At 39.8% G+C, this 26,939-nt stretch overlaps 2 protein-coding genes and 1 pseudogene across 2 annotated transcripts; all 3 read right to left on the bottom strand.

Annotated features, from left to right (window-relative positions):
* Positions 1 to 7,876: 7,876 nt before the first annotated feature.
* Positions 7,877 to 8,261, bottom strand: Rps20-ps4 (ribosomal protein S20, pseudogene 4; annotated as a pseudogene).
* A 10,794-nt stretch (positions 8,262 to 19,055) lies between these two features.
* On the bottom strand, positions 19,056 to 19,657 carry LOC148002501 (uncharacterized). The gene has a single exon (XM_087577405.1). It carries the CDS (start codon positions 19,611 to 19,613, stop codon positions 19,215 to 19,217), a length of 399 nt encoding a protein of 132 aa, XP_087433531.1. The 5' UTR covers positions 19,614 to 19,657; the 3' UTR covers positions 19,056 to 19,214.
* Positions 19,658 to 22,867: 3,210 nt separating this feature from the next.
* On the bottom strand, positions 22,868 to 23,671 carry LOC148002502 (uncharacterized). Its single transcript, XM_087577406.1, has one exon. It carries the CDS (start codon positions 23,616 to 23,618, stop codon positions 23,127 to 23,129), a length of 492 nt encoding a protein of 163 aa, XP_087433532.1. The 5' UTR covers positions 23,619 to 23,671; the 3' UTR covers positions 22,868 to 23,126.
* Positions 23,672 to 26,939: the final 3,268 nt, after the last annotated feature.

A 26,939-nucleotide genomic window follows, 5' to 3' on the forward strand; every position in this document is an offset into this window, starting at 1 on the left:
TTTAAGATTGAGTGCTTTTCTGGGTCAGTTGGGGTCAGCAAAGTAAATCCTTTTCTTTTAGAATTCTGTTAAAGATTTCTGGGAAAAATGCATTACGCTTTCCCATAACATGTTTTCTGTGTTGTTCAATAAATGCAGAACAAAGTGCTTTGCTAGGGAGAGACACAGACACAGGCACAAAAGAGACACAGCACACACATAGACACACATGTAGTCACAAGGATCGTAGACAGACTATAGACAAGAAGTTACCACGGACTTCAGACAGGTGGAGGAAACAGAAATACAAGTTGGAAATTCTAATTTGGGTTTGCTCTTTGTCAAACCATGCCAAGGAATAGTGTCTGTCTTCATCCCATAATATAATACCGACACAATATTGGGGCTGATATGTTGGTATTAACTTGTTTAGCATTTGAGGTGAGAAGAAAATCATCTATTCCCTCCTGACAGCTCCTTTATCCTCAAAAGAGAGGAAGGCAGATTCTGCAATCTTTCTCCCATGAAATCACATTGCTAAGCAACTCTGAATTGATACTTCTTTCAAAAAGCTTCTAACATGAGAACAGTGGTGGATTTTTTTTCTGTACTTGTAATTGACTGCAGCCTCTTGAGAAATAAACCACAACAGAGCCACTGTAGTTGCTTTGTAGTTGGAGTTGAATTTAATAGGAGACGAGTATTCTACCTGACCCCGTATACGCAGGTGATTGTCAGCAATGACATTTCCGGAGTACAAGCAGGGGCTAATTTATGACACACCTGAGAGGCCCCATCATCTGCTTGTCTTTGTCTTCTCAGGCCCCGTGAGAAGTGCTTGTCTTGCTCTGCCTGGGCTCTTTAAGGCATATCACAGAACACACTTTCTATCATTGAGACCACAACCTCTTGTTTCCCTCAAGTTCAAATGTCAAAAAACCACTTCTTAACCACTTCCTTTCTCTGGAACACCCCTACCACACACAGAAATGGAGAAAAATTTTCAAGAATGAATAAGAGTAGATTTCCTGGAATTCAATCTATGTGTGTCCTATTGTTTAAAATTGCCAGAAGTTCATTTCTTTCTCTGTTAATGAAGAAATGCTACAATATGTCCTCTGGACACTAACGGGTACCTTACAGTCGTTCCAAGTTGTTACATGTTTTAGTACCTGAAAGAAAACATTGTTGCTAGATGAATGATTTTGCTAGAAGAGATGAACAATATTCTAGGATTCTTCTCCCGTGGTTGTTTCTGACCTGTCTGATTTTAATGGGAGTCGTTCCTAGAAATAAAACTGGAGTACAGTCACAGGAAGATGTTGATCCCAGACATTAGGTCCTGCTCAGCCTAATTTGTAGCAGAATTGTTAAGGGTCTTAGGCAGAGAGTTTAGACTTAGACATGATGAATAGAAAGTTGGGAGAATTTTATTTCAGTCTTAAAATAGTTCTCAGTAGCCCCATAAATTAAACTTAAAATGGGAATTCTCAAACGATTTTATGTTATGAGCTCCAGAATAATATAAGGGGAGACAGGCTGAAAAATCAGCCACAAAGTAAATGGTGATGAGGGAGAGGCACTGACCTTTATGTGTGGGAGCAATTGTAATCTGCCCCCTTGTGTTCAGAAGTTGTAACTGCAACTCATGGCCAGGCAGCAATAACTGTTTACCAAACTTATCTGTGGCTAGAATTTATACTGACCCTGGAATTGAAAACGAAATTATCTATCTTTTCTCACAGCCATGGCAGTTGTAAATTCAACTATTTCTTTCCTTAGCGATTTTTTATGTTATCTCCCTTTCCTTTATGTTCTGCCGTCATCTGGTGCTCAAATATTTTTAGCACCAAGAAGACGATTAGGGTGTGTCAGGTAATCCTGGACATTAGCAGACATGCTCTGCAAAGGTAAAAATATTTCTTCCTTATTTCAGAAATATTCAGGAATAGTCTTTCTTTTGGAAAGATTATTAAAAAAATTGTTCTCTTTCCTAACATGTAATCTACCTTCAATGAAATTATTCTTTCTTAGACACTACTGTAAAATCCACCTTATTGAAAATGTGTCAGATGGACTTTGGGGAATGATAATATTCCATGGAAGGGGAGAGAACATAAAAGGGTGGGAGCGAAGTGGCACAGTGGTTCAGCAGAGTGGACACTCGCTGCCCAGACTGATGACTCGAATTCAATCCTGGAGACCCGTGTGGTGGAAAGAAAGAAATGGTCCCACAGGTCATCTCCACAAAAGAGATACGGTCCAGCACAATACCCACCCACCCCCCACACAAATACTAAACACACGTGCAAATGTAAATGTAAAAGATTTAAAAGGCGAATTATAGGAAGTGAGAGCTACTGCTTGCCCAGCTGCTATTCTTTACCCAAATGTATTGTTACTTTCGTTCTCTGCTGTAATCATGAACAATTTTCTTCTTATGAGTGAACTTTATACTAGCTTTTTACTAGAATTGTGAGTCTTGTTTAATAGACATGACACAAAACTTCTATTTTTTTCTTTTTTTCTTGGATTTTTTAATTTACATTTCAATTGTTATCTCCTTTCCAGGTTTCCCGACATAAAACTTCTAATGCTAGATATACAAGAAGAAATACTCAAAAGGATTTCTCACAACTGATTGATGTGAGAGCCGCAATTTTTATGTATTGTGCTACCCACTTCCTGTAGCTATTCTGGCCCTCACAGTGCTATAGAAGTCCATCCACTTACACTCAGTTCTCATAACTCCATTTGGTTCTCATCTCAGCACACTGGTAAGTGCAGTCTCTCAGATAACCCTTGCTTTCTCACTTCAATAGGAAGGACACAGAGAGACTTGAAATCCATACTGAAGTCTCAGCTTTGGAACTAATGCATTTTGGGATTTGTAGAAATTATTTAAACACCCCGATTCAATGTCATCATCTTTGCACAGAAGATATTTCAGCTTTGGGATTTCTGTAACGTTCTCAAAGTAGTTTCCTTAAAGTAGGCAGAGAAGAAGCGATGTCTGTAAACATTTGGGTATGTGTCACACTTCTTTTCCTAAGCATCCCCACTGTAGAGGACCTAATTTCCTTGCTAATATTTAACCATCTTTCTCATTGTCCATGAAACAGTGCCTTCTTCCATAGTGCTATTCTGTTGAAGGTCCAAGATTTTACAAAGCCATTTCAGAAAAAAATTATTACCTTTCACTCACTCAAAAGAGAAGCAGAAGAGCAAATAAGTTCTTAGACCAAATAAGAGATAACACAATCATTCCGTATACCATTGTCTAGAAATGATTACAGATTCAGAGCCTTGGTAGCTTGATGTTGGTAAGAGTGGCTAGAATGAGCAGGGGTTGACACGGTTTACCAGATGCTCAGTTCTTAGCTTCAGATGAAAGATATATGTGGCGATTAACCCTCAGTGAACAATCAGATGTACACAGCAAACTATCAACCCTCTGTACTGGGACACTGTGCTTCAAAAGAGAGCAGTTTAGCAAAATATTTCTTCTATGTTCTCTGCATTTCTTAGTCTGATTCAGTACTCTTCCTTTGGAAGTGCAGTGACAAAGAAGGACGTGCACCTTAAAGGTTTTTTTTTTAAGTATTCAGTGGGACAGGCCAAGGAACACTTAAGATGTAGCAGTCAACCTTAATGCTTGATCATCTCTTACAAGGAGCCCTTTCCTTTTAGGGCAGGTTCTCTAAAGTCCTATAACCTGCAACACTGTCTACTAGTATGCAGCTAATTTCCTTCAAGACGACTGTAGACCCAGACCTATATCCATTCATTAAGTGCCACGCAAGGGAAGTCTTTACAATTAGAAAAACTTTAAGTCCATGTATAAATGCCCCATTTGTTTGCTCATACACAGACATCTGCCTGGCATTTACCATGGAAGGCATTTATAACGCTGAGGAGTTTCTGTGTAATTTGTGGAAGGACACTGTGTAGACTTGGCCCTTCCTCCTGTCATCCTTTGCCAATTAGAAGTTGCAACATAAATGCTTACAGGAGCACACAAACTAGGAAGGGGTTTTTGTTTGAGTAGGGACAGTGTTTAACAGAACATTTAGAACTAATGCAAATTTGAACAGAATCCAATGAGTGACCTAATTTATATATGATGAGAAGAAAATGGCCTTGTACAAAAAAACCCTAAAAGTAGTGAGCTTAAGAGTTATTATTTATGAGAGTTATTTATATATACGTCAAGACTAAAATTTTTAATAGAAAATTGCATGTTAAATAATGTGGTTTTATTATATTCAAATTAATTGATCCTAGGTGCTTGCGTCTGAATAGAAAGAATTATAACTCCAGCATCCATCCAAACACATATGTTCACTTGTTTTTATTTTTAGTAATAAACATGAGTTCACTAAAGAAAATAAGCCTTAAAGTGAAGTTCCAAGGGTTTTTCAAGCCTAGAATGTAAAAGCCTACTTATACTTTAAAAAATATTAAATAATGGTTACTTTTTTAAGGTTCTGGGTTTTAACTGAGCCTGGAGGCAACATAATCTTTCTAAAGCTGTGGCACTTTTCTCTATTGATTTATGATTCATTAATCAGAGAGTTAGATAAATACTACCAGCAGGCAATTCACAGCATATGATAGTCTATAAGATAAATTGACCACAAAGAGCAAGAATAGGTTAAGGTGTAAAATGTATAGAGGAACTAAGAGTTCCCAGCCACTTGTCTGACCTAATAGGAGTTCTATCCTTTAAATTTAAATGTACATATTTGGAGGGAATTCTCAGCGGTGATGGTAAAAGTTGGGTCATGGTCTAAAAGGTATCTTGGACAGAGAGTTTGTTCGGGTCACGTATATTACAGAGGCAGGGATTGGACATGATCTCCCACAGAAAGCAAGAGTGACGTGTGGTATGTGTGAGTGATCCATGTGGCTGCACTGTGCTGTTCTTTGGAGCGAATGGTCAGGAAAGGTCCGTACACAGACCACACTAATAATATCAGGTTCTTCCCTGGTGTTTCTAAAATCAAACTTTTATGAAGAGTTGCAGAGATTGCTTAACAGTTCTTTGCAAGAGGCAAATCTTCTCAGTCATTATCATCAGGAGTCTATGGAAACACATCTTAGTAAAGACAATGAGAATCCACTGTTGATTTAGAAGACCCAATCAATACCTTGAGTCATTGTGCACCGATATTGTTCAAGCAAGAATGCACAGAGAAACACAGTGCTCTCATGAAAGTTAAAACCAGGTCAAGACCTAGCAAAGTTTAGGACGTTATTTCAGGAGCAGGACCCAATGGCAGATGACAGATTCTTTAAGTCAGAAAATCTAGTACACAAAGGGTCAAAGAGGCTGAGAGATGTCAAAGGGTCAACCATCATACTGGGACCTTTTACTGAAATTAAGTTGGTTCTTCATCTAAGTCTTCTCTTTGTTGCCACAAAAGTAAGTTTGCTGTTGTTGTCTTGCTAACAGATTAAATATTTAATACATCGAAATGTAGGAGAAAAGTTAAATGTATACAGTAATGATGGATGGTACAACACCAATCCATCATTTACTTGACTTGATTAACTGGTTTCTTTCAGAGGCACAAGGTTAGTTCTGAAATAGCTTCAAGTGCTGTTATTGTTGTTCATTACACCCTTGGTTTGCAGGGGTTAATATTATTACCGGTGTTCTATAACTGCCAACGCCTGGGACAACAACAATAACAAAAGCAAAAGCAAACAAGAGTAAGTGTACCAGAGTTACTCTTACCAGAGAACAAAACAACTACAACATCAAAAGTCACCGTAGGTAGAAGGGTGGACAAACGCTCTCTTCGAGATTCAATATAACCATTTGCAATCATTCTGCACAACTGTGGTTGCCTACTCTGGGCCCAAACAACACTGCCTCTGTCAACAATGACTAGAAGAAGGGAAAGACATTCACAGTCCTACATCCTCTGCCACTGAACTATTGACCACTGACTGATTCTGAGTCGTGTACCCATCACTCACTGACCCACGGGGGTTGGCATTGCAAAGGAGAGCTCCAAGCCTCTGGTCACACAGTCCAAGCGATGGCTGCCCTCCGAGAGGCCCAATGGGCAGCTGAAAGAGTCAAATGCAGATATTTACACCGAACTGATGGACATAAGCTGCTGACCACTGTTTTGAATTAGGGGAAGGCTGGAAGAAGCTGAGGAGGGTGACCCCATAGGAAGACAGGAAGTCTCAAGTAAACTGGACCCCAGAGATCTCTCAGACACTAACTAAACCACCAACCATACAGCATACACCAGTTGATATGAGGCCCCCTGACACATTTTCAGCGGAGGACTGCCTGGTTTGACCTCAGTGAGAGAAGTTGTACCTGACCCTGGAGAGATCGGAGGCCCAAGGGATGGGAGAGGTTTTATAGGGTGGGGGATGGGGTGGAAACATCCTCTTAGAGATGGAGAAGGAGGAATGGGATGAGGAACTGTCAGAGGGCAGATCAGGAGAGGGATAATGACGGGGTTGTAAAATTGATGAAATAATAAAATATGATGATGATGATGATGGTGGTGGTGGTGGTGGTGGTGGTGGTGGTGGTGGTGGTACTCGAAACAGTTTGAGAAAACAAATATCATGCGTTAAAAAATCAGGCTGCAAATGTTCTAAACAGTGACAGGTCAGGGAGTAAATTAATTGAATAAACACAGTCTGAAACATTTCATTAGGACACTGAAATGATTCCTGATACAAGATGGAGAACGAACATGGTTTTTCTGGCTTTTCTAAGTATCATCCCAATGAGTGAGATGCAAGTGTGACTTACCCTACAAAGGCCAAGGCACTCACTCAAAGCCTTGGAGAAGGCTTATTAGCTACAGAAGCACGGATTCTGCTGGGTAATAAAAGCCGTGCTACCAGTCGCCCTCTCTGCACAGTGAATTTACAAACCCTCAGAAGTGGGGCTGGCAAACCCAGGAGCCTTCACATCTCAGAAGCACTGGAGCCCACCAAACCCTTTAATATTCTCTGGTTCCCTAAAGGAAGCCTCTTGTATATTAACATGTTTTTAATTTAGTATACCTTTAATCACCTTTGTGCCCATTAGGGATAATTTTCCACCCTCAAAGCCTTGGCTTTTATCTGATCCTGGTTGAAATTCTCATAAATGTACTCCAGAACATGAGGTAATACTCCAACTGCATTTCAAAAGATTGTTTTGGTTCACTAATTACACATGACACATTCTGACGTTCCCCACAAGAATATATTTTATGTCAACACTGTGGTCTGTTCACCATTATTCAAAACCAACATCCATTAAATGGTTAACCACTTGAACCGAGTGGCTGGGATGGGCATACTCCTCAACACGGCAAAAGTAATAGTAAGGACAGTCAGTGTTTATTAGAAGTTATTACATACCAGGGGCTTTAGATGTAGTCACGTAATGAAGCAAGCACTCTGAGAGGGTGGGTTCAGTATTAGCTTCATTTTCTAGTTGCTGCAGACTGTGTAAGCAAATAGCTTCTTCAAGGTAATATGACTATGTATGTGTGAGTATATATAAAATATATATACATATTTAATGCAATGTATGTATACATATGTAATGCAATGTATATATACATATGTACAAGTTTTACCTAAACCTCAGTAAGCTCATTCCTGTGTTTTCTCTATGCACTGCACTGTTGATTTAAAAAGGTCCCTAGAAGGAGATGCGGGCCAACACCCTGTGACTATCTTTGCTTTCACACGTCTAGATCACCTAAAATCTAGAGCCACAAGTGCTATACCTGTCTGTGTCTGACTGGTTTTGGACTTACGATTCACACAGAACATCCTGGTTCCTCTGGGTTTCTTGCTCACGTTGCTGTCACATTTGTGTGGTTTTTTTTTTTGTTTTTTTTTTTTTTTGTTTTTTTTTTAACAATTAAGTCAATTCATTTAAACAGTTGAGGTAGGCATCTGTAATGGTGACTTCAACCTCCACTCCTGGCTCAATACTGATGGAAGTAATCTGTTTAACAATCTCTGAAGGACTGTGTAAGTCAATGAGTCGCTTATGGTTTCTCATCTGAAACGATCCCACATCTCGGAACCTTCACTGCAAGGTGTTTTTCTGGTAGTGATTCTCAGTGTCTTGGTAGGCATGCGCACCAGTCCTTCACTTTCAGATTCTTCTCCTTTGCGCCTCTGATCAAGTCGGCACAAACCTTCTCCAGTGACTTCACGTTGCGGCTAGTGAGCGTGATTCGAATCCAGTGAATCGCCACTTCGCGCTCCATGGGAGTCTTCCCGGTATCTTTAAATGCCATGGCTGAGGCACGGCTACCTGACCGACTTGTTCCTCAGCAGGAGCAGACTGGGCAGTCAGGGCAGAGCAGACTGGACAAGGCTCCGCAGCACGCACCGCCAGGTCTCAGAAAAAAAGGTCACATCTGTGTTTAATGGTTCAGTACTACATGACTTCTCCTGGGGGAAATGTTCTTACTGTGTTGCCGTGAGTGAACTGCCTCCTTCAATACTAACTCTCTGGGTTCAAACCGTCCCTTCACTGGCTACTTCTCCTGCCTCATTCCCTTCCTACCCTTTTTATGTCTGATGGTTTATAGTACCGATCAATAACTTACAGGTCAATAACAGCCTAAGAAATGTACTCTGCGTTCTTAGAGAAATGATTTGATTTAGTATCTAACCACAGACACCGGCATGGTAGGACAAATACCTTTGAATAGTTCATATATCACTTCGCCAATATGGCTGTATATATATTTATCGTTTGTGTTCTATACTGAATTTGGTATATAAGAGACAGTGGCTCCAGCCTTATTTAGCTCTTAACAATTGATATAAAATTCCTGATGTTTTCAGAACTTCTCTACCTCTGTCTTGTTTGTATTTAGGAAGAAGAATATCACAAGTTTCCACTGCACAACCCCAGGAGTAGAAAATAATCCTTTATATCGCTCTCGGGAGTAATGCCTTCCACACGTGAATCAGACTGCGCTGATAAAGTATCCCACCGGAGCATGAGTATTGGATAGTGCCCCACAGATGATAAGATGGCTCGGAGGAGGCCTCCAAAAGCAAAGGGGATGGGCCTCAGGGTCTACTTACTACTTGGAATACAACTCATGCCATTGGTAGCGGCAAGCAATAATGGCCGTAATGACTAAAATAATATTTTCCTCCCAGTCCTGCTGTTCCATTGACTTGGGTAACATCACAGGTGTCTTGACAACTCTCTCTGCTGTGTGGTTTTCCAACCTAAGTCCCTAGAGTGTCCTTATCGTCAGTAAGTTTCTTCTGTTTCAGTGATTTGCACCTCTCAATCAGAAGCTGTAGCTGGTATATCTTGTTTCTTCTTACATCCATTACCCTACACAAATGTAAATTAACGAGGAAGTCCATTGGCTTTCTGTTAACCACTATCTCAATTTTTGAATAGTTCTATCCTAAGATCATGGATGTGACACAGTGGGTTAGGACGGTTGCTGCAAAAAGGAATGACATGAGTTAGATCAAATTAGGTATCCTTTGACTTTCAAGTGTACACTGCGATATATAGGTATGTACAAACACTCAGGATTAATTAACTGATTTACTGATTAATTAATTAAAATTCTAAAAGATCAATAAATAAGGCTGTGAAGAAAAAAGTATTGCAAGAGGCCTGGTGTCAATTGTATGAGAGTGAACTACTTCATAGTCTTTTTATGACTTTCAGAATAAGGGTCTAACGGTTTATTATACTTGTATCACACTTTTACTGTATGCCTAGCAAGCAATTGTCTATTTAATATAATCTGTTTAAATCTTTTTTTTAGTAAAATATTTCAGTGAGGAATTCAATATGAAAATGCAGTTTAAAGGAGATTCTTCCTCAGATGGGAACATCAAGTTTAACAGCCATCCAGGATCATAGCCATGAGGGAAGTAAGAAAGTGGGACATTTGATTGTGTGAATCTGAAAGGAACTTCAATTTGGAATCATTAAAGCTGAGTAAATTTAGTCTTCAATAAAAGAGCTTCTAATTGTATGGGAAAGAAAGATTCAATATATTACCTTACGTAATAAGAATGATTGTAGAAAAATGTGTATGAATACAGCAGAAGCTATACTGTTTATTTGTGGTCCATGGTATCAGAGGAAGCTCCTTTAATACTAGACACATTATAGTTATACTATTTCAATGTGTAAAAAAATAAACAAAAATAGAGTTTAAAATAGATTGCCTTGAGTCTTGGGATATTAACCCTACAGAAGCAGGCAAGTTCATACATACTAAAATCTAAGCAGCCCACCTTAGACTATGGACTTTCGGTCAATAGGAACAGCATCTCATGAAGGGAGATGGGCAGAAGTTGAGTTAGTAAAACTCCATTGAAAAGAATGTGACGAAGTGATGAGAATCTGGAACAGCCAGTGAGGATTGGTAATAATGGCAACAGACTCTTTGAAAAACATTAAACACAGGATTAAAGATAATTTAGTAGCCGGGGAATGAGGCAAGACAGATAAATGGCTAATTATTTTTATGACTTGTCTTTTCAGTTTGGGGGCACTGGGAACATGGCAGTCGGGGAAGGTGGAGACCTGGGGAGGAAGAAAGGCTACATGTGTAGAATGAATTGTCTGTTGGTGAAAGCATGCTGAGGCTTGCCTGTCACACAGATCCACATTCAGATTCATTTCTCAGATGTGAATATAAGAAGACAAGACAGACCACGAAAACTCCACAGTTAGCATCAAGAAAACTCACAGTTAGCATGCCTGGTTATATTTGAATTTTACATAACCAACCATACTTCATAGGCTGTTTTTCAACATTCTTTTACTACAGTAATTTTTTTTTTTTTTGGTTTTTATTCGAGGCCTAAAACTGACAAGATAACTTTTATCATTTTGTGGAATCCCTACAGACTGGCAAACAGATTTGAGTTTCACCAACTTGACGAGGGGACACAACAATGCTTTGTGTCAAGTTTCCCAATATAAAAGAATGTTCAAGGAAAGACCCAAGTGGGTAATGCGACAGGGTTTTAACCTTACCCCTTTCACATATTCTTTCTTTCGTCTTATAACTGTACTTTCTTATATTTGGCTCCCCCCTGTAATATAGTATGACACGTAGAGAGCATGAGGTGATGGTGTGTGAGCTCTGAGATGAATGTTCCTATGTAAATATTCTTGTCGTTCATACTCCTGCCAGTCCATAAGAATGCCACAGGTCTAGTCTAATGGTGAGAGACACAGAGCAGACCCAAACCTCCAATTCACCCCAGCAGATGGTCAGTAACCCTCAGTGTGCCTATCCCCAGGGAGGTTATCTTACTTTTCCCAAGTGTAAGCACAAGCATTGACTATCGCAAAGTCAGTAGTACTGAGGTTCACTGAGCTGTGTTTCTTAGCAACACAGAGTTAATAGAAAATGGACATGGAACCGAATGCAGAGTCACATAAGCAGGAGGAATAGTGCCATACACATACTGATTGTGTATGGAATGTAATGTTGTAAGGGATGTCTCGCTTTGTTAATAGTAAGGCCCCTGTGAAGTCGTTGCTATCATCACCCCAAATCTTACTGCTGAGAGAAGGGAAGCACCAGGAAAGTCAAGTAATGTAAGCAGTGTCACACTGGGGAGTGGCAGATCTTGAAATCTAACTTAAGCAAATGCTCTATCAGACAATTCCTGCCTGCATCTGGTGACACTGTGTGTCAATGCCAGGAGCTCTATGGGCTCGATCTCCCCTTTGTTGGGTATGTCAGCTTACATCTTCCCTGTTGGGTCCTGAGAAACTCTTGGGTCCCTGGCATCTGGGACTTTCTAATGGCTACTTCCAGTTACCCCACTGTTGCACACCTACTTTCAAATTCCTGACCCTCTGTACTTCTCTCCCATCTCCTCCTGTATCTGAACCAGATCCCCTTTTCCCCTCCCCCTCCTCTTGTCCTCCCAGATCCCTCTCTCCCTCTACCTCCCAGCAATTGTTTCCCCGCTTCTGAGTAGGACTATAGCATCCACACTTTGGTGTGGTCTGCTTTCTTCTTGGGTGTCGTAGGGATCGTGAGTCGTATCATGAGTATTCCGAGCATCTTTTTGGCTAATATCCCATCTTTAAAGGGCACATTTTTTTTCCTTTAGAATGTTCTTTTATAAGAAGTATTTTCCCTTTGGGATGTTCTTTTTGCTCGCTTGGGTGCCCTGCCATGTATAGGAATTTCCTCACATGGAGGAACCAGGAACTGATTTACTTGCACCACAATCTGTCTTTCAGGAAGCTATGCTTCACGATTTTAAAAAAACTGACGCACTATTTGAATGCTGCAAAACTAAGCCTGTAAAGTTTAAAAATCACCAAAGCCAAATCATTTTACAGTAAAGCTCTATCTTTAACTCAGGAATCCTGAGGAAAAGGCACAGTCTTCAGACATAGGAGTCCCTGTCTAAAACAAACACAGAGAAAACAAGCTTAGCCCTCAAGTGTACAGCAGTCTATCCTTAAACAAGAAAAAAGATTATTCTAATTCTATACTACAAAAGGCAAGCAGAGGAGACAGGGATGATATACAGAGGGTCAGGAAAGCAGACAGAGGTGTGTAGCAATGGTGTATGGGGTACTGGGGATAGCCACCAGGAAATTCCAGATGCCAGAAAAGCAAGAGGCTCCTGGGACCCAATAGGGATGAGAAATGCCCAACAAAGGGGAGGGAGAACCTGTAGAGACTATATCCAGTGGGTAGGCAGGGCCCCTGGCTGAGGGGCAGAGCCACCCGCTCACCTCAAAAATATTAGCCCAGAATTCCTCCTGTCAAAGGGAAATGCAGGGACAAAGAGTGGAGCAGAAAATGAAAGACAGGCCATCAAGAAACGGCCACACCTAGAGATGCCTCCCATGTGCAGACACCAAACCCAGACACTATTGCTGATGCCAAGAAGTTCTTACTGACAGGAGCCTGATATATCTGTCGCCTAAGAAGCTTTGCCAGGGACTGACAAATACAGATGCAGATGTACACAGCCAACCATTAGACTGATCACAGAGACCCCAAAGGTGAAGTTAAAGGAAGGACTTAAGGAACTGAAGGGTTTGCAACACCATAGGAAGAACAACAATATCAACCAATCAGACCTCCCCCCACCCCCAGAGCTCCCAGGGACTAAACCAGCAACCAAAGATAACGCATGGAGAGACCCATAGCTCAGCTGATATGTAGCAGAGGATGGCCTTATCTTGAGTCACTGGGAGGGGAGCCCCTTGGTTCTGTGGAGGCTGGATGACCCAGGATAGGGGATGCTAGGGTGCTGTGGCAGGAGTAGGTGGGTAGCACCATCATAGAGGCAGGGGGAGGGAGGAGGAGATTGGGGGCTTGTGGAGGGGAAAGTGGGGAGGGGGGTAACATTTGAAATGTAAATAAATAGGATGACCAATAAAAGTGGAAAGGACAGGTGCAGACAGAGATCACAGATCGTTCAGGCGAGTGTGGCTGAGCTTGACTGTTCACTGAGCATCGCATCTGGTAACTCGGTAGAACTTGACCTAAAGGTTCTCAGATTTCTGTTAACTTCAGCACATTTAAAGCTATATTATACTAGCAGGGACATTTTTCACAACAGTAAGGTGCAGCCATCTTAAACAAAGGACTTTCAACAAAGGGACAAACAAAAAAATGACAGATTTAGACTTCACAGCGCCAACCAGCAACGAATGAATGAGAAGGTCCAGGTGATTCGAGTGAAAACCAGATTCAGAACAACTTCCAGTGAGAGTAAGAAAAACATTGCCTTTCATCACGTTGATACTTCAAGAAGCTATCCACGTTCCCACTTCTTCCATGAACCTTAGTGTTTGTTCTTAACCCACGTGATCACAGTTCCCTGGCAGACTGGTTACAGTTCCGACTATTAAGGCCTGCAGAGTGAGCATCAGCAGGGACTGAGATGGCCCAACTGGCAAAGGCACTTGCTCTCAAGCCTGAAGACTGAGTTCAGGCCTGAAGACCACATGGTAGAAGGGCAAGGAGAGATTCAAACGGACACTGGTACCCTGTTCTCTGACCTTCACAAGCACACTACGGCACCCCCATGGTCATAATAAAGATTATGACTTGTAGTTTTCCTTCACCCCACCTCTCAGCAGAATAATTAGATGTATTCAGTGTAGGTACATGATCTAGTAATACTGAAAATCCTATTTTTGTGGTCCTAACAGAAAGATAAGATTTAAGTAGAAGGCAAGACTATGCAATTACTAAGCACTAAGACATTGTCCTGCCCAATACCCAACAGCACTATGTCAGCTCCAGTCTCTCCTGGAAGAATAGCCCATTCCTTTCTTCTGAAAAAAGGAAAAAACAAACAAACTTGTTCTTTTCATCTAGAGAATGTTCAAACATGTAATTGATGTACTAGATCAGCAGTCATCAACCTTTGAGTCTCCACCCCATTGGGGGTCTATTATCAGATATCCTGCATATCAGATATTTACAGTTATGATTCATAACCATAGCAAAAGTACAGTTGTGATGCCAATGGAAGAGCTTGGGGAAGGACTGAAGGAGCAAAAGGGGATTGCAGCCTCATAAGAAGAACAGTATCAACTAACTGGACCACCCAGAGCTCCCAGGGACTAAACCACCACCCAAAGAGTACACGTGGAGGGAGCCAAGAATCTAGATACATATGTAGCAGAGGATGGCCTTATCTGACATTAACAGGAGGGGAGGGAGGCTTGATGCCCTAGGTTAGGGGAATTCTAGAGGGGTGAGGCAGGAGTAGGAGAGTGGGGGGAGGAGCACCCTCATAAAGGTAAAGGGAAGAGGGAGAGGGAAGATGGGATGGGGGGTTGGTGGAGGGGTACCCAGGAAGGGAAATATAATTTGAAATGTAAATAAATAAAATGATTAATAAATAAAAAAGAAATAGCAACCAAATGATTTTATGGTTGAGGATCACCCCCCCACCCCATGAGGAACTCCATTAGAAAGGTTGGGAACCACTGTGGTACATGGAAATAAAATATTGCTTCACCCCAACAGAACTATTTTCATGACCATAATCTGGAAATTGTTTTGTTTTGTTTTTTGTTTTTTGTTTTTGTTTTTTTGGAATGTGGTCAAGAATGTAAGCATAGCGTTTGAAATCTGCCTCAGAAAGCCACAGTAGTAGAAGCACCAATACTTTGGGTACAAGTCAATTTTAATAGCCTCTTGACAGTTTTGAACAGTAATAAGTTAAAAAGAAATCCTTCAAATGAGGCTTCAAACAAGGCTTGCATTTAAACCAAACGTAGATGCTAGACAAGGTCATGTTTGGTCAATGCAGTGCCCGTCTGCTGAAAATTATGGTGCGCGATCACATGTTATATGTCCTAAACGACAAAAAAAAAATCCACCATTTAAAAAATGTGTCAACAGGGCAATCTCCACCCATAATAGCACCCCTTAGAGAACAAATGTAAATGTGTGTTTACATGTCATTAAATTTTAGAGTTAGCAATAAAGAATGAAAACTCAAGGACATAAATCATATAGAACAGTAATCACAGCCATTAGCACACAGGGAGTGTTTGTTTCAGAGCCTCCGCTTAAAGTGGAAGCCATGGAGCAACTCTGCCCAGAGTATTTAGAACATCTGAGCTTTAGATTTAAAACTGCAGTAGCAAAGTTAATTGTGGTATATGCAAACGAGATTTACTGAAAGTCTTTGTATCCATTCCTTCTGATTTGACAGAACTTGGACACGGACTGTCTTTGTTTCCCATTTAATTATGATACAAAATTTAAAAGGCATGTAAATAAGTGACTCAGACCTTCACTTGTGAATTAATTCCTTCCTTCCCCCAAGTTTAAGAGGAAAATTTCCTCCCCACCATTTCTTTCTTCCCAACCAAATATTTTTGAACTTATTCAATAATTGATTTTGTTACCAACACAAGCTCAATTAAGAAGTGACCATAATTAATGTGAGCAGTTTTCCTGTCTTTCCCTCCTTTCAGTTTACTTCCTTCCCTCTTGCCTAGCTTTCCTTCCTTTTATTTCCATTGTGTGATTTGAAACAAAAATCAACATGCAAATCAAAGAAAATAATTATTCCATGATAACTTATTCAAAGAACCCTTCTCCTCTTTTAAGTGAATTGAAGTGCACAAAGATCTCTGACATCAATGGTAAGTGGTCAAACCTGAATTAGCAGGATTCACACATGTCAGCCCATGATTAAAGCCATAGTAGAATGGGAGTGCCTGGTCATTTCATGTGTTGGCTAAGAGCCTTGGAGGAAGATCCAGTCCAGATTCACTGTTGATGTCCTGGGTATTGAACTAGGGATGGTAAGTTGAAGAGCAAGCTTCAAGTAAATTTGTTATGCGTGGCCTGAAGGAATTTCTGAGTAGAAAACCTCTGGGAAGAAAGAGTCAGGATCCACAGTCTTAGTCAAATAATAGGTCAAGAACTATCAACCCTGAGTAGCTCTTGTTGGTAGAGAAGCCTGCGTGATATTAACTAACACTTTGTGTCACAATCCACCATGGAGAATGTCTACAGAACATTAAGGGTCATTTAACAAATGGAAAATAGAACAGAAATTCTCTCCTTAAAATACACACACACACACATACACACACACACACACACACACACACACACTCACACACACACACACACACACACACACTCCTGCATCCATCAATTCTTTGTAGAAAACTTTGCCATTTATCAAGGTGGTGGCAAACAGATTGTCTTTATAAGGTGTCAGTGAAATCAGGCTGTGTCCAGACTTAAGCTAATGCATACTGCATGCTGGTTTCTTAGACTGTACCTTACAAAATGACAGTTGTGAAGGCTTCTCCATTTTAAAGAGAGAGAACAATTGTGCACCTGGGTGGGCACTTGAAATGCACTTGGAACAACTCATGCAGCAGAGATAAACCACTTATTCACAGGAGTAGACAGAATGCCATCCTTATTAATTGTTATTACTTGACAACATGGGAGCATGTGTGTTTGTTAATATCATGTCAAAGGGAAGCAGATATAAGGACTTATTGAACATATCAAACTAAAGAAAAAGTATAATCACCTCACCTGAACACCAAAAAAAAAAAATGATATACACCTAGAATCATGATGACTTTGATTCCAAGGGACTGACCACCTGGTATGAACATCCAAGGTCAAAAGACAATTTATAACTGTCCCTGGCCTTCAAACTTGTTTGGTCCCTAATGTGACTTACTTACCTGCTGTCTGCCTGTTTGTCTATAGAGGGTTTCTGTCTGGTCTTTCATAAGTGTCTTTTGTTTGATTAGGTTTTTCATTGTTGTTGTTTTGTTTTAATTTGGATTGTTTGAGTTTCCTGTTAGTTTGGGTTTATTTGTTTGCTTGTTTGTTTGTTTGGTTTTGGTCTGCACCTGATCTTGCCTTCTCAATCCCTGCAGCTGGACTCCATCCTGCAATCCACTTCCAAACAAGTTAAACTCACAGGAGCATGGTGGCTGCTTCAGCTCCTTCCCTCACACTGATTTGGTCCCTTATCGAATCAATACAATTTGTATTTCCGTTTCCATCAAACTATTTCTTAAACATCTGGCTTTCTCTTTCATCAGTCACTTTACAACATATAAATTGTGTGTGTGCGTGTGTGTGTCTGTGTGTGTGTGCGCGCGCGCGAGTGCGCCTGTGTGCGCGCACGCACGCACACTCATGCATTTCTGTTCACATGCTCATGTGTATGTGTGATGCATGATTCTCAAATTAGTATTAGTAGTTATTGTTGGAATAAAAGCACATGTGTTCATAGAATTGAAGAGATGGCTCAACATTTAAGAATATATACTGGTTTTATAGGGGACACAAATTCAGTTTCTAACTCCCAGGTCAGGCATCAGGCAGCCATTCATAATTCCCTAATTCCCACTCTAAAACATTTAGATCTCTTTGGCCTCTCTGGGTGAAGTTACTCATTTGTATTTACCTACAGGAAGACAAATAATTATACATTCACACACACACAAACACACACACACACACGTGTGCACACACGTGCACACTATTAAAATAATAATAAATCTTAAAAATAAAGAAATTATGTTTCACTATGGCAGGATACTAGGCAAGAGCAGTTTTGTCTTACTAATTTGTGTCATAGAATGTCCATCATCTTGTTAGTTTCCTGTGATGTAAGAAGTTTTAGCAGTGCTTTGTTTCTGACAAAGCATGATCACCACAGACACCGTAGCTCTCAGTAGATGCTAAGGAACATCGCAACGCAAGACGCCTAGGCCTATCCTTCCTTAAGACAACGATTAGGAGCAGGCAACGTTGTGATTGGCTAGAACAGTATCACCAGAACAAGATACAGCCAAAAGCAATACTCCCCTGCACAATAAAAGAAGGCGCTTTCTTGGTGACTGCACAAATGAGAGACATCTGAGAGAGTTCGTATCTTGAGCAAACAAAGAGAAACAAGTTATTTCTCATTATTCTTCATGGATAACCTACCTGTTTCTAAGCTTGCATAGAGAAATGAGTTAAGATCATTTCCATCAAGCTATAGTGTGCAGCCAGATATCAGAACTTCCTGTCTTAGTTGGGGTTTTGTTGCTGTGAAGAGACCCCGTGACAAAGACAACTCCTATAAAGGACATTTAATTGGGGCTGGCTGGCACCGTCAGAGGTTTCATGGTGGGAAGCATGGTAGCATGCAGGCTGACACGGTGTCAGAGGAGCAGAGAGTTCTACATCTTGATCCAAAGGCAGCTAGAAGGGGTCTCCCTTCCATACTGGAAGGAGCTTGACCAATGGGAGTCCTCAAAGCACAGCTACACAATACACACTTCCTCCAACGAGGCCACACCTACTCCAACAAGGCCACACCTCCTAACAGTGCCACGTTCCTTAGGTCAGTATATCGAGACCCTTGAGTCTATAGAGGCCAAAACTATTCAAGCCAACACACTTCCTAATTTTAAAAAATCTTTATATTAGTTGCAAGGTAAGAATCTAAAGTAATGATAAAAGCTTCGAACATTTACTAGATAATAAATATAAAGCATAAATTTTCTCTAAGATATCACTAGAAAGAATATGGCAACAGTAATTAAAAAACAGGAAGAGTAAATTAAAATTTTATTCGTATTAAATATGCATTTTGGTAATGTGTTACAGAGGATAAAGATTCAAAATGTTCACAGAAGCTGTTTAAACATTCCTTGAATAAAAGCAAAGAACAGGATCACAAGTATTTCCACGTCTTGTACTTGCTTCTCAATATCCGTGGCCTCCGAAGCCAAAGCCATATCCGTGGCCTCCGAAGCCAGAGCGATATCCGTGGCCTCCAAAGCCAGAGCGATATCCGTGGCCTCCAAAGGCAGAGCCATATCTGTGGCCTCTGAAGCCTGAGCCATATCTGTGGACTCCAAAGCCTGAGCCATATCTGTGGCCTCCGAAGCCAAAACCATATCCGTGACCTCCAAAGCCTGAGCCATATCTGTGGCCTCCGAAGCCTGAGACATATCTGTAGCCTCCGAAGCCAGAGCCGTATCCATGGCCTCCAAAGCCAGAGCCATAGCTCAGTCTGTGGATGCTGCTACACCCATAGCCCAGGCCTCCAAAGCCACCATAGCCATTGCCCAGACCTCCGTAGTAGCTGCTGTAGTAGCTCATGGTGTCAGGAGTGGTAGTTTTGTTCTTGTGTTTAAGGAGAGATTGAGTGTGAGCACGAGCACTGACAGTGAAGCTTATATACCCCGGGCTGTGGATATGATAAAACATGTGGGCCTCCTTTGTGTCATTCCATGAATAGCAATTACCTGAGACAACACTTTCATCCACTGCCATTTGGCCAACATCTGTTAAGGATGTTTAAGATTTATTTGGCTACTTAGTGAGTTTGTCTCAGAACTTAATGCTTTAACCTTATTAGAAAGAGTCATTGTATCTTCCAAGTGCAAAGATAATAGACCATAACAGAATTACTTATTATTAGCCAATACCAAACACACTAAGTGTTCTTGAGTGTAAATTAAAATTCTTCTAAGATCATTTTTGGGGGGACACTGCTATAGCTTGAATCCACAACATTTTGGGAAATAGTCCAGATCAAGATTGAAATATATCTGTGCTTCAAAAGACTTATATATTTTGCATCGTGTAAGGCAAGGACAAGCCACAAATTGCCACCTGATTTCTAGAAGTATAAGATCTTGAGTTAGTATGATTGCCATATTTCTTTTGGGAATCACACTCAATTATGTTATATTTATTTCTGCTTAGTGACATAACTCGATCGAGCTACAAGTGGAAAGAGAGACAATGACAGAGATTGAAAATTCACTTCACTTCTTGGAGGAACTCTCCGTACGCTTCTTCATCTTGTGTCCATAGGGAGTCCAGTACCAGGTCTCCCACAGATGACATCTGCACCCTCTCTCTTTATCTTGTTTCTTTCATTATCAGTCTGCTACTAGAGTCTGACTCCTTCAAGTTGCATTTCAAAGATCTCCTGACTTGAATTTGCCACTGTTTATTCTACCAGAGTGAAGGGATGAAGAGGTACAATGGACGTGGCTATACCCCACCCACTCGACTCTACATTGTTTAGTTCTCCATGCTCAGTAGATGGCATGGACCCTCCACCACTTTCTCTGTTTGGACTCTTCTGTTGGTTTTGTTACTTTCATGTGATTTTGAGATAATATTTCCTAGGGCATAGGAATCTTTGCCCTAAATACAGTTGAAACATCCTAGAAAAAAGTCCCTAACCTTTCTAAAAACAGTTAGTTTGTTATAACTAAGTTATTTAGTACTTAAAGAACTAACTAATAATAACTTAATTTAGTACTCAGTAACTTAAATAATAAGTAAGAGTTAGGTAGCATGTAAAACAATTTTACAACTCAAAAAGAACTTAAATTCAGTAAATGTAAGGCACAATCAGAAAGGGGAGTAGATATTATGATAGATATTCTTTAGGAACATTGTATAATTGGTTTTAGTGTCACCTTGGCTCATCCCAATGAGGTGGCACTGCCCAAGGCTGCCTTTGAAATCGACTAAACCTTACCCACATGAAGCCACATCTTGAAAGCTGAGTCTCACATAACTTATTGTATGACCATAATTATCACGTTAGGTTTTTCTTGGAATTTATAATATTTTTTAAATGACACGATTTTTAAGACAGTAATATTCCATCTATAATTTTAAAAAGGGGGCACATTCTTTGTTCTAATGGGTTTGGTTTTTTTAATGTTACCTAGTGTTAATATTGAGTGGTCAATACTCATTCAATAAGTTGTAAGAATGGAGTTTATTAATATGTTATACGAATCTATGGATCATCCAGAGAATAACTTGAGAAGCTTATCAGACACTCTAAGAAGTACTTCAAGACTAACATGAACTCCTGCTGTCTTTCTGTGCATGTAAACGTAGCAGTAGGCCTACACTAACATTTTTCTTGAGTGTCAGTGGAACTGTAGCCAAATTTCCTTCCATTTTCATTCCGAGGCAGACCCAGATTTTTAAAACCGTAGTGGATATCATCAACCCTTCTATTCACTCTCATGAGCCACATTCTTTACTTAAAATCTCCTCCCTTAATTCTCGACATGTTTTAAATATGTCTATGGTTTTGTGTCAGGCCCATTGGAAGAATGATTTATAACTGCAAATAAATCGTAGCTAAGAATTTCAGGTTATGATTCTGATACTCTCTGAATGTTTTACTTGTTAGATGCATAATTTTGTGCATGGAAATAATATGGGATAAAAATGAAAAAAACCTTCAATAATTTGATAAATGGTAAATGCAACTTCATAGAAGATGTGCAACTATACAGTGCAAAGACTTTTCCTCTGTTGTAAGCAAGAAAAAGTACTTGAAAAGTAAACACAACAAAACCATTATTTTCCTCTGATAAGAAATACATTTTGCAACCTGTTGAGAACCCCGCGTTTTTCTGTCCATACACTGGACCAAAAGACAAATTATGTTTTTATTACTTGTTAGAAGTATCTACTCATGGCTTACATGAGCCTTTACTTATTTTGTGGATAGAAGGGTGAAAACAGTCTCACTGTTTACAGAAGTGTAAAACCTTTAAAAATGTAAAGCATTTCTTATCAACATAGAAATTGATCGATAAATCTTAAAGAAAACAAATTGGTATAGTATTGACTAAACTAAGAATTTCAACAGTTAGTAATAATTTACTCTTCTCCTTTATAGCCTTGTGAAAACTTTAGGAAAGGTATTATCTAAGTCAGAAAGGAAATGCCTTCTGGGAAATCCTAAGACACTGGATCTGGCTATACCACCCAGCCTTCCACAGCACTGCTGAGTGCCTAGTCACTGGGTCAGCCCGGAGCCCTGGGGAATCCCAACCTCTAGCAGTTTTAACTGAAAGTGCAGGACATAGTAAATTTTCACTGAGAGTTAGTTTTAGCACTGGCCATTGGTTAGTTAAATTCCAAGTAGATAACTTGTCAGTTGGTTGGGTCAATTCTCAGTTTCAACAAAATGAGTTTATTAAAGAAGCAAATGTTAACACTGGTCCTGACCTGGCAAAATTTCTAAACTTATTAGATAAAATATAAAACTTAAACACTTGTATCCAGCATGTGCTGGCCAATCATGGGAACCATATTTCTATCTTCTTACCCTTTAAATACTACTCAGCCCTCACCCAGTCCTTCTTGTTCTTGCTCTCTCTCTCTCTCTCTCTCTCTCTCTATATATATATATATATATATATATATATATATATATATATATATATATATCTGTCTGTATATATGCGCGTTTGTGTATTTATTTAGGTGTATATATTCTTGAATGTGTTTTGTTGTACTTGACAGATTCAACATTTTTTCATGTACACCCCCCCAAAAAATTTTAAAGAATCACATTTCAATTTCTTATTGAATCATTTATTGGCAATTGGACACAAACCCACTGTAAGTCCCCAAGCTTAGGATGTGGGCACGTTTTATCCATGGAGTCTTTAAAATTGTAGACTTTGACCTATTCAGTTGGCTTAGCACCGTCGAAGCTTCTTGGCTAGGATTTCTCAGAACAAGTAATGAAGATATCGAATGGTGAGTTACTAGAGTGGGATTTCAGTAGAAGCTGGAGAACCCATATCCTCCACAGTGTGAGGGGCGGTTGCAGCCATATCAGTAGCCTCCGAAGCCAGAGCCATATCTGTGGCCTCTGAAGCCAGAGCCATATCCGTGGCCTCCGAAGCCAGAGACGTATCTGTGACCTCCGAAGCCAGAGCTGTATACGTGGCCTCTGAAGCCAGAACCATATCCGTGACCTCCAAAGCCAGAGCCATATCCATAGCCTCTGAAGCCAGAGCCATATCCGTGGCCTCCAAAGCCAGAGCCGTATCTGTGGCCTCCGAAGCCAGAGCCATATCCGTGGCCTCCGAAGCCAGAGCCATATCCATAGCCTCCAAAGCCAGAGCCATATCCATGGCCTCCAAAGCCAGAGCCATATCCATAGCCTCCAAAGCCAGAGCCATATCCATGGCCTCCAAAGCCAGAGCCGTATCTGTGGCCTCCAAAGTCAGAGCCAGAGCCATAGCCTCCGAAGCCAGAGCCACAGCCCAGTCTGCGGATGCTGTTAAAACCACAGCCCAGGCCTCCAAAGTAGCCGCTGCTCATTGTGTTAGGAGAGGAAGGTTTGAGCTGTTGTTCAAGGTAAGAAGATCCTTAGTGTGAGTATCTACACGTGCAGGGGGAAGCTTATATACTCAGTGCTGAACACGTGATAAAACCCGTGAGCCCTCCTTTCTTTCATACCAAGTTATGAATTCACTAGAGACACCTCATTCATCTGTTCTGCTAACTCAAAGAGAGGAATATAACTCATTAAAATGTTGCACCTTTCTTCTCTGCCTTGTTAGAATACCGGTGAACTCACTGTGTCCTTTTTAATGGGAAAATGGCAATGCCTTCAAAGTTGGGTAATTTAAATTCCTGTAGTAGAATTCATTATTGGGCTTATTGTAGCATTCATATGAGACAGCCCCTTTTCTCTAAACATTTTCTCACTTACATCATTCAGCTAAGTTGTAACATCTAATATCCATCGAAATCCTAATAAGTGAGTTTGTAACCTCCAAATGTGTTTTTGGGATTGGCCAATGAAGGATCTGTTTGTCCTCTTTCAAGTTAAGAGGGCATGTTTACATGATACACACACACACACACACACACACACACACACACGCACACACACACACACATATATATAATATATAATATACATATATATTACTTTGTTCATCATCATATGAAATACTTTTTGGCTTATTAGAATATTAAAATTTAATGTAGAAATAAAAATTATCAAGATACTAAATTCATTTTACGCTCACCCTAAATAGCTTTTCATATATTTCCTTTACACCATTATCCATTTTCGACATTTCATTTCCCCAGACTGGACTCTAAGATGCTCAGGACCCGCTGCATGCCTTTCCTTCTGTCCCCTCCTCTTCCTTCTATTTCATGCAGCAGTTATGTATCAAGCCACACTCTACCTCATCGTTCGTATTTATTCTCTATTTTTTTATAGTACCAGCTGGGTCTTTACTAATTCCTCTGTTTTGTAAAACAGACTTTTATATTTTTATCCACAAAGTTAATATTGCCACAAACGTCCCCCCTGGTCCCGTGTTTTCTGCTCTGGATGCCTTGCCCACACTGTTCTGTTTCACAACCACTCAAGAAATTGGTGGTTTGTAAATGTTTGAGTATTTTGAGAAGTATTTCTATACTTTTGAGATTGTACTGTTTGACCAGGATGCTTCAAATTTCTTATGACTTTCAACCTCCAAGTATTAAACGCATTGTTTTATGTATGAGGGTGCAAAGAAGGGTGTGAGGGGAGACAGCCACTTCTCTCAGATTTAAAAATGTTATTCTTAAAGATGGGAAATGAATCCAAGCTCGATCCTCATTGGAATGCAACCATATTATAGGCTTTGAGCTTTAATCAATATTTCACATTATGTGACATTACCAGAGAACATATTTGTTCTATCTCTTTTTTTGATGTTTGGATAAGGCATTCATGATAATATATTTTCTCAACTAGATTAATCAGCTTTCTACCAAAGGAAATAACCATCCTGTTGGGTAAAGGAGAAAAAATGGGTTCTGTCTAAAACAGCTTCCAAGCAAAGTTTGATTCAAACTTACATTTTTCAAAGGGATATTTCAACTAATATTTTCTTTTCAGGTGAATTGTTTTCCTGCTTTATCCAAGTTGGTTTTACTGTTCATTCTGTAAAAAAAAGAAAAACACAGGTAAAAAAAAGTAATGTCTTTCTCAATGAGTCATTTTGAACCCCAGCCACACAGTACATCCATTAAAACGTTAAGGAATGCCATTAGAAGCTGAGGCAAGTTTCAGAGATGTGTGCTCACATCCATGCTCTCGTTTTGATGCGCATAGTGGCGTGCACTCACACTGAGGCAAACACTACAAATGAAAATGAACTTGACTGTGGTATACCCTGGATCCCGTAGTCACAATTTCAGAGAAGCAGCAAGTTCTATATTCCTGCGTCTAGCCCATTTGTGTGTATATCCACAGTTGTACATATATACATGCTTAAAGATAAATGGTAAAAGAAGGTATATATATATAAATATATATACATATACTATATATATATATATATATCTCAACAGGTCAAAGCTGAACATAGTGGTGTCTGTTTACAACACCTGCTCTCAGGAATCACAGTCAGTCCTGACACAGTGAGAACCTCCTCATGAACTAAGGTTTGCTTTGATCATAACCTAAGGAAACCCCATAGAAAGGTGAGGTTTGGTTGAGCTGTGCACGACGGTAAACATCCAGGCAGAATAGGCCATTTCAATGATGTGATAGGAGAACAGTCAATGTGGTATCTATAATAAAATTGTAGGGACCAGTTTTATTGTCATATAATCATAAGTACACAAGAAAACAATTGCAAGCTCCAAATAACAGTCCAGAAGTGAACTGCAAGGCAGACATTTGGATTGAACATACTTTGCTATGAGGAGGAGTAGAAGGAAGAAAGTCCTGTTGTAGAACTGAGTGAAATGAGACAATCAGTCAACTGAATAAGTGCAGCTAAAAGCTGCTGAATTAAGTACGAACTAACCTCATATGAAAAATTGCCCTGCTTAATTGCTAACGTAAAGATCAATGGCACATTTAATTATCAACTAAGAATATACAAAGGAGTAGGGTGAGATTGGAGAATTCAAAAACTTTTCTGGCAGAGCTACTTTCCTTCCCCAGTATGCTTAATGATATGGTTTAATTGAAAATATTCTATTGATTTTATAATTAAAGCGGGAAGCTTACTGAATGTGAGTTGAGAGCGAGTTGACAAATATTCATAAGTGTAACAAATCACGTTTAACATATGAAAATATAGTTATGTTGTCAGCCTCTTGTTGACCTGAATGTGAATTTTTCCTTGTGGAAAGGAAAACAGAAAAGTATCACTTATTGATCTTTGTGATGCTTTTAATTCAATCCCAAACTATTATTGGGGCAATTTATAATTGTTTGTATGTTTATGGGCTCTTTCCTTCATAATGGAATTGTTTAGATTCATCAGCATGCACACATAATTAAATTTATAAACAGAAAGAATATGTTCTTTACTAAACATATGGATTTATTAGAAGGTGAAGAAATAAATACCAAATCAATTACAGACAAAGTTAAAGAATTCTGGCGTTGTGAGGTCATCTGTGCGATAAACTGAAAACTGTGTGGTATAGTCAATTCTAAATTATCCTATCCTAAATTTAGTTGTAGAATGAGTGAAGCCATCTTTAGAGAGTTCTGTTATTGCTACTCTTCCTGTTACTATTATGGTTCTTGATATTACTTATTATTGAATGTGAAAACAATCTACTAGAGACCAGAGAGTCCACATCCTAGGCATAATGGGTGGGAACGTGCATCCACAG

This window comes from Rattus norvegicus, chromosome 11 (assembly GCF_021556685.1).
Source record: "Rattus norvegicus strain SHRSP/BbbUtx chromosome 11, alternate assembly SHRSP_T2T, whole genome shotgun sequence".
In the NCBI taxonomy this organism is placed as follows: Eukaryota; Metazoa; Chordata; class Mammalia; order Rodentia; family Muridae; genus Rattus; species Rattus norvegicus.

Bases quoted from the DNA above. Each gene is read 5' to 3' on its own strand.
- LOC148002501 (XM_087577405.1), bottom strand. From the start codon at position 19,613: ATGAGCTACTACAGCAGCTACTACGGAGGTCTGGGCAATGGCTATGGT.
- LOC148002502 (XM_087577406.1), bottom strand. From the start codon at position 23,618: ATGAGCAGCGGCTACTTTGGAGGCCTGGGCTGTGGTTTTAACAGCATC.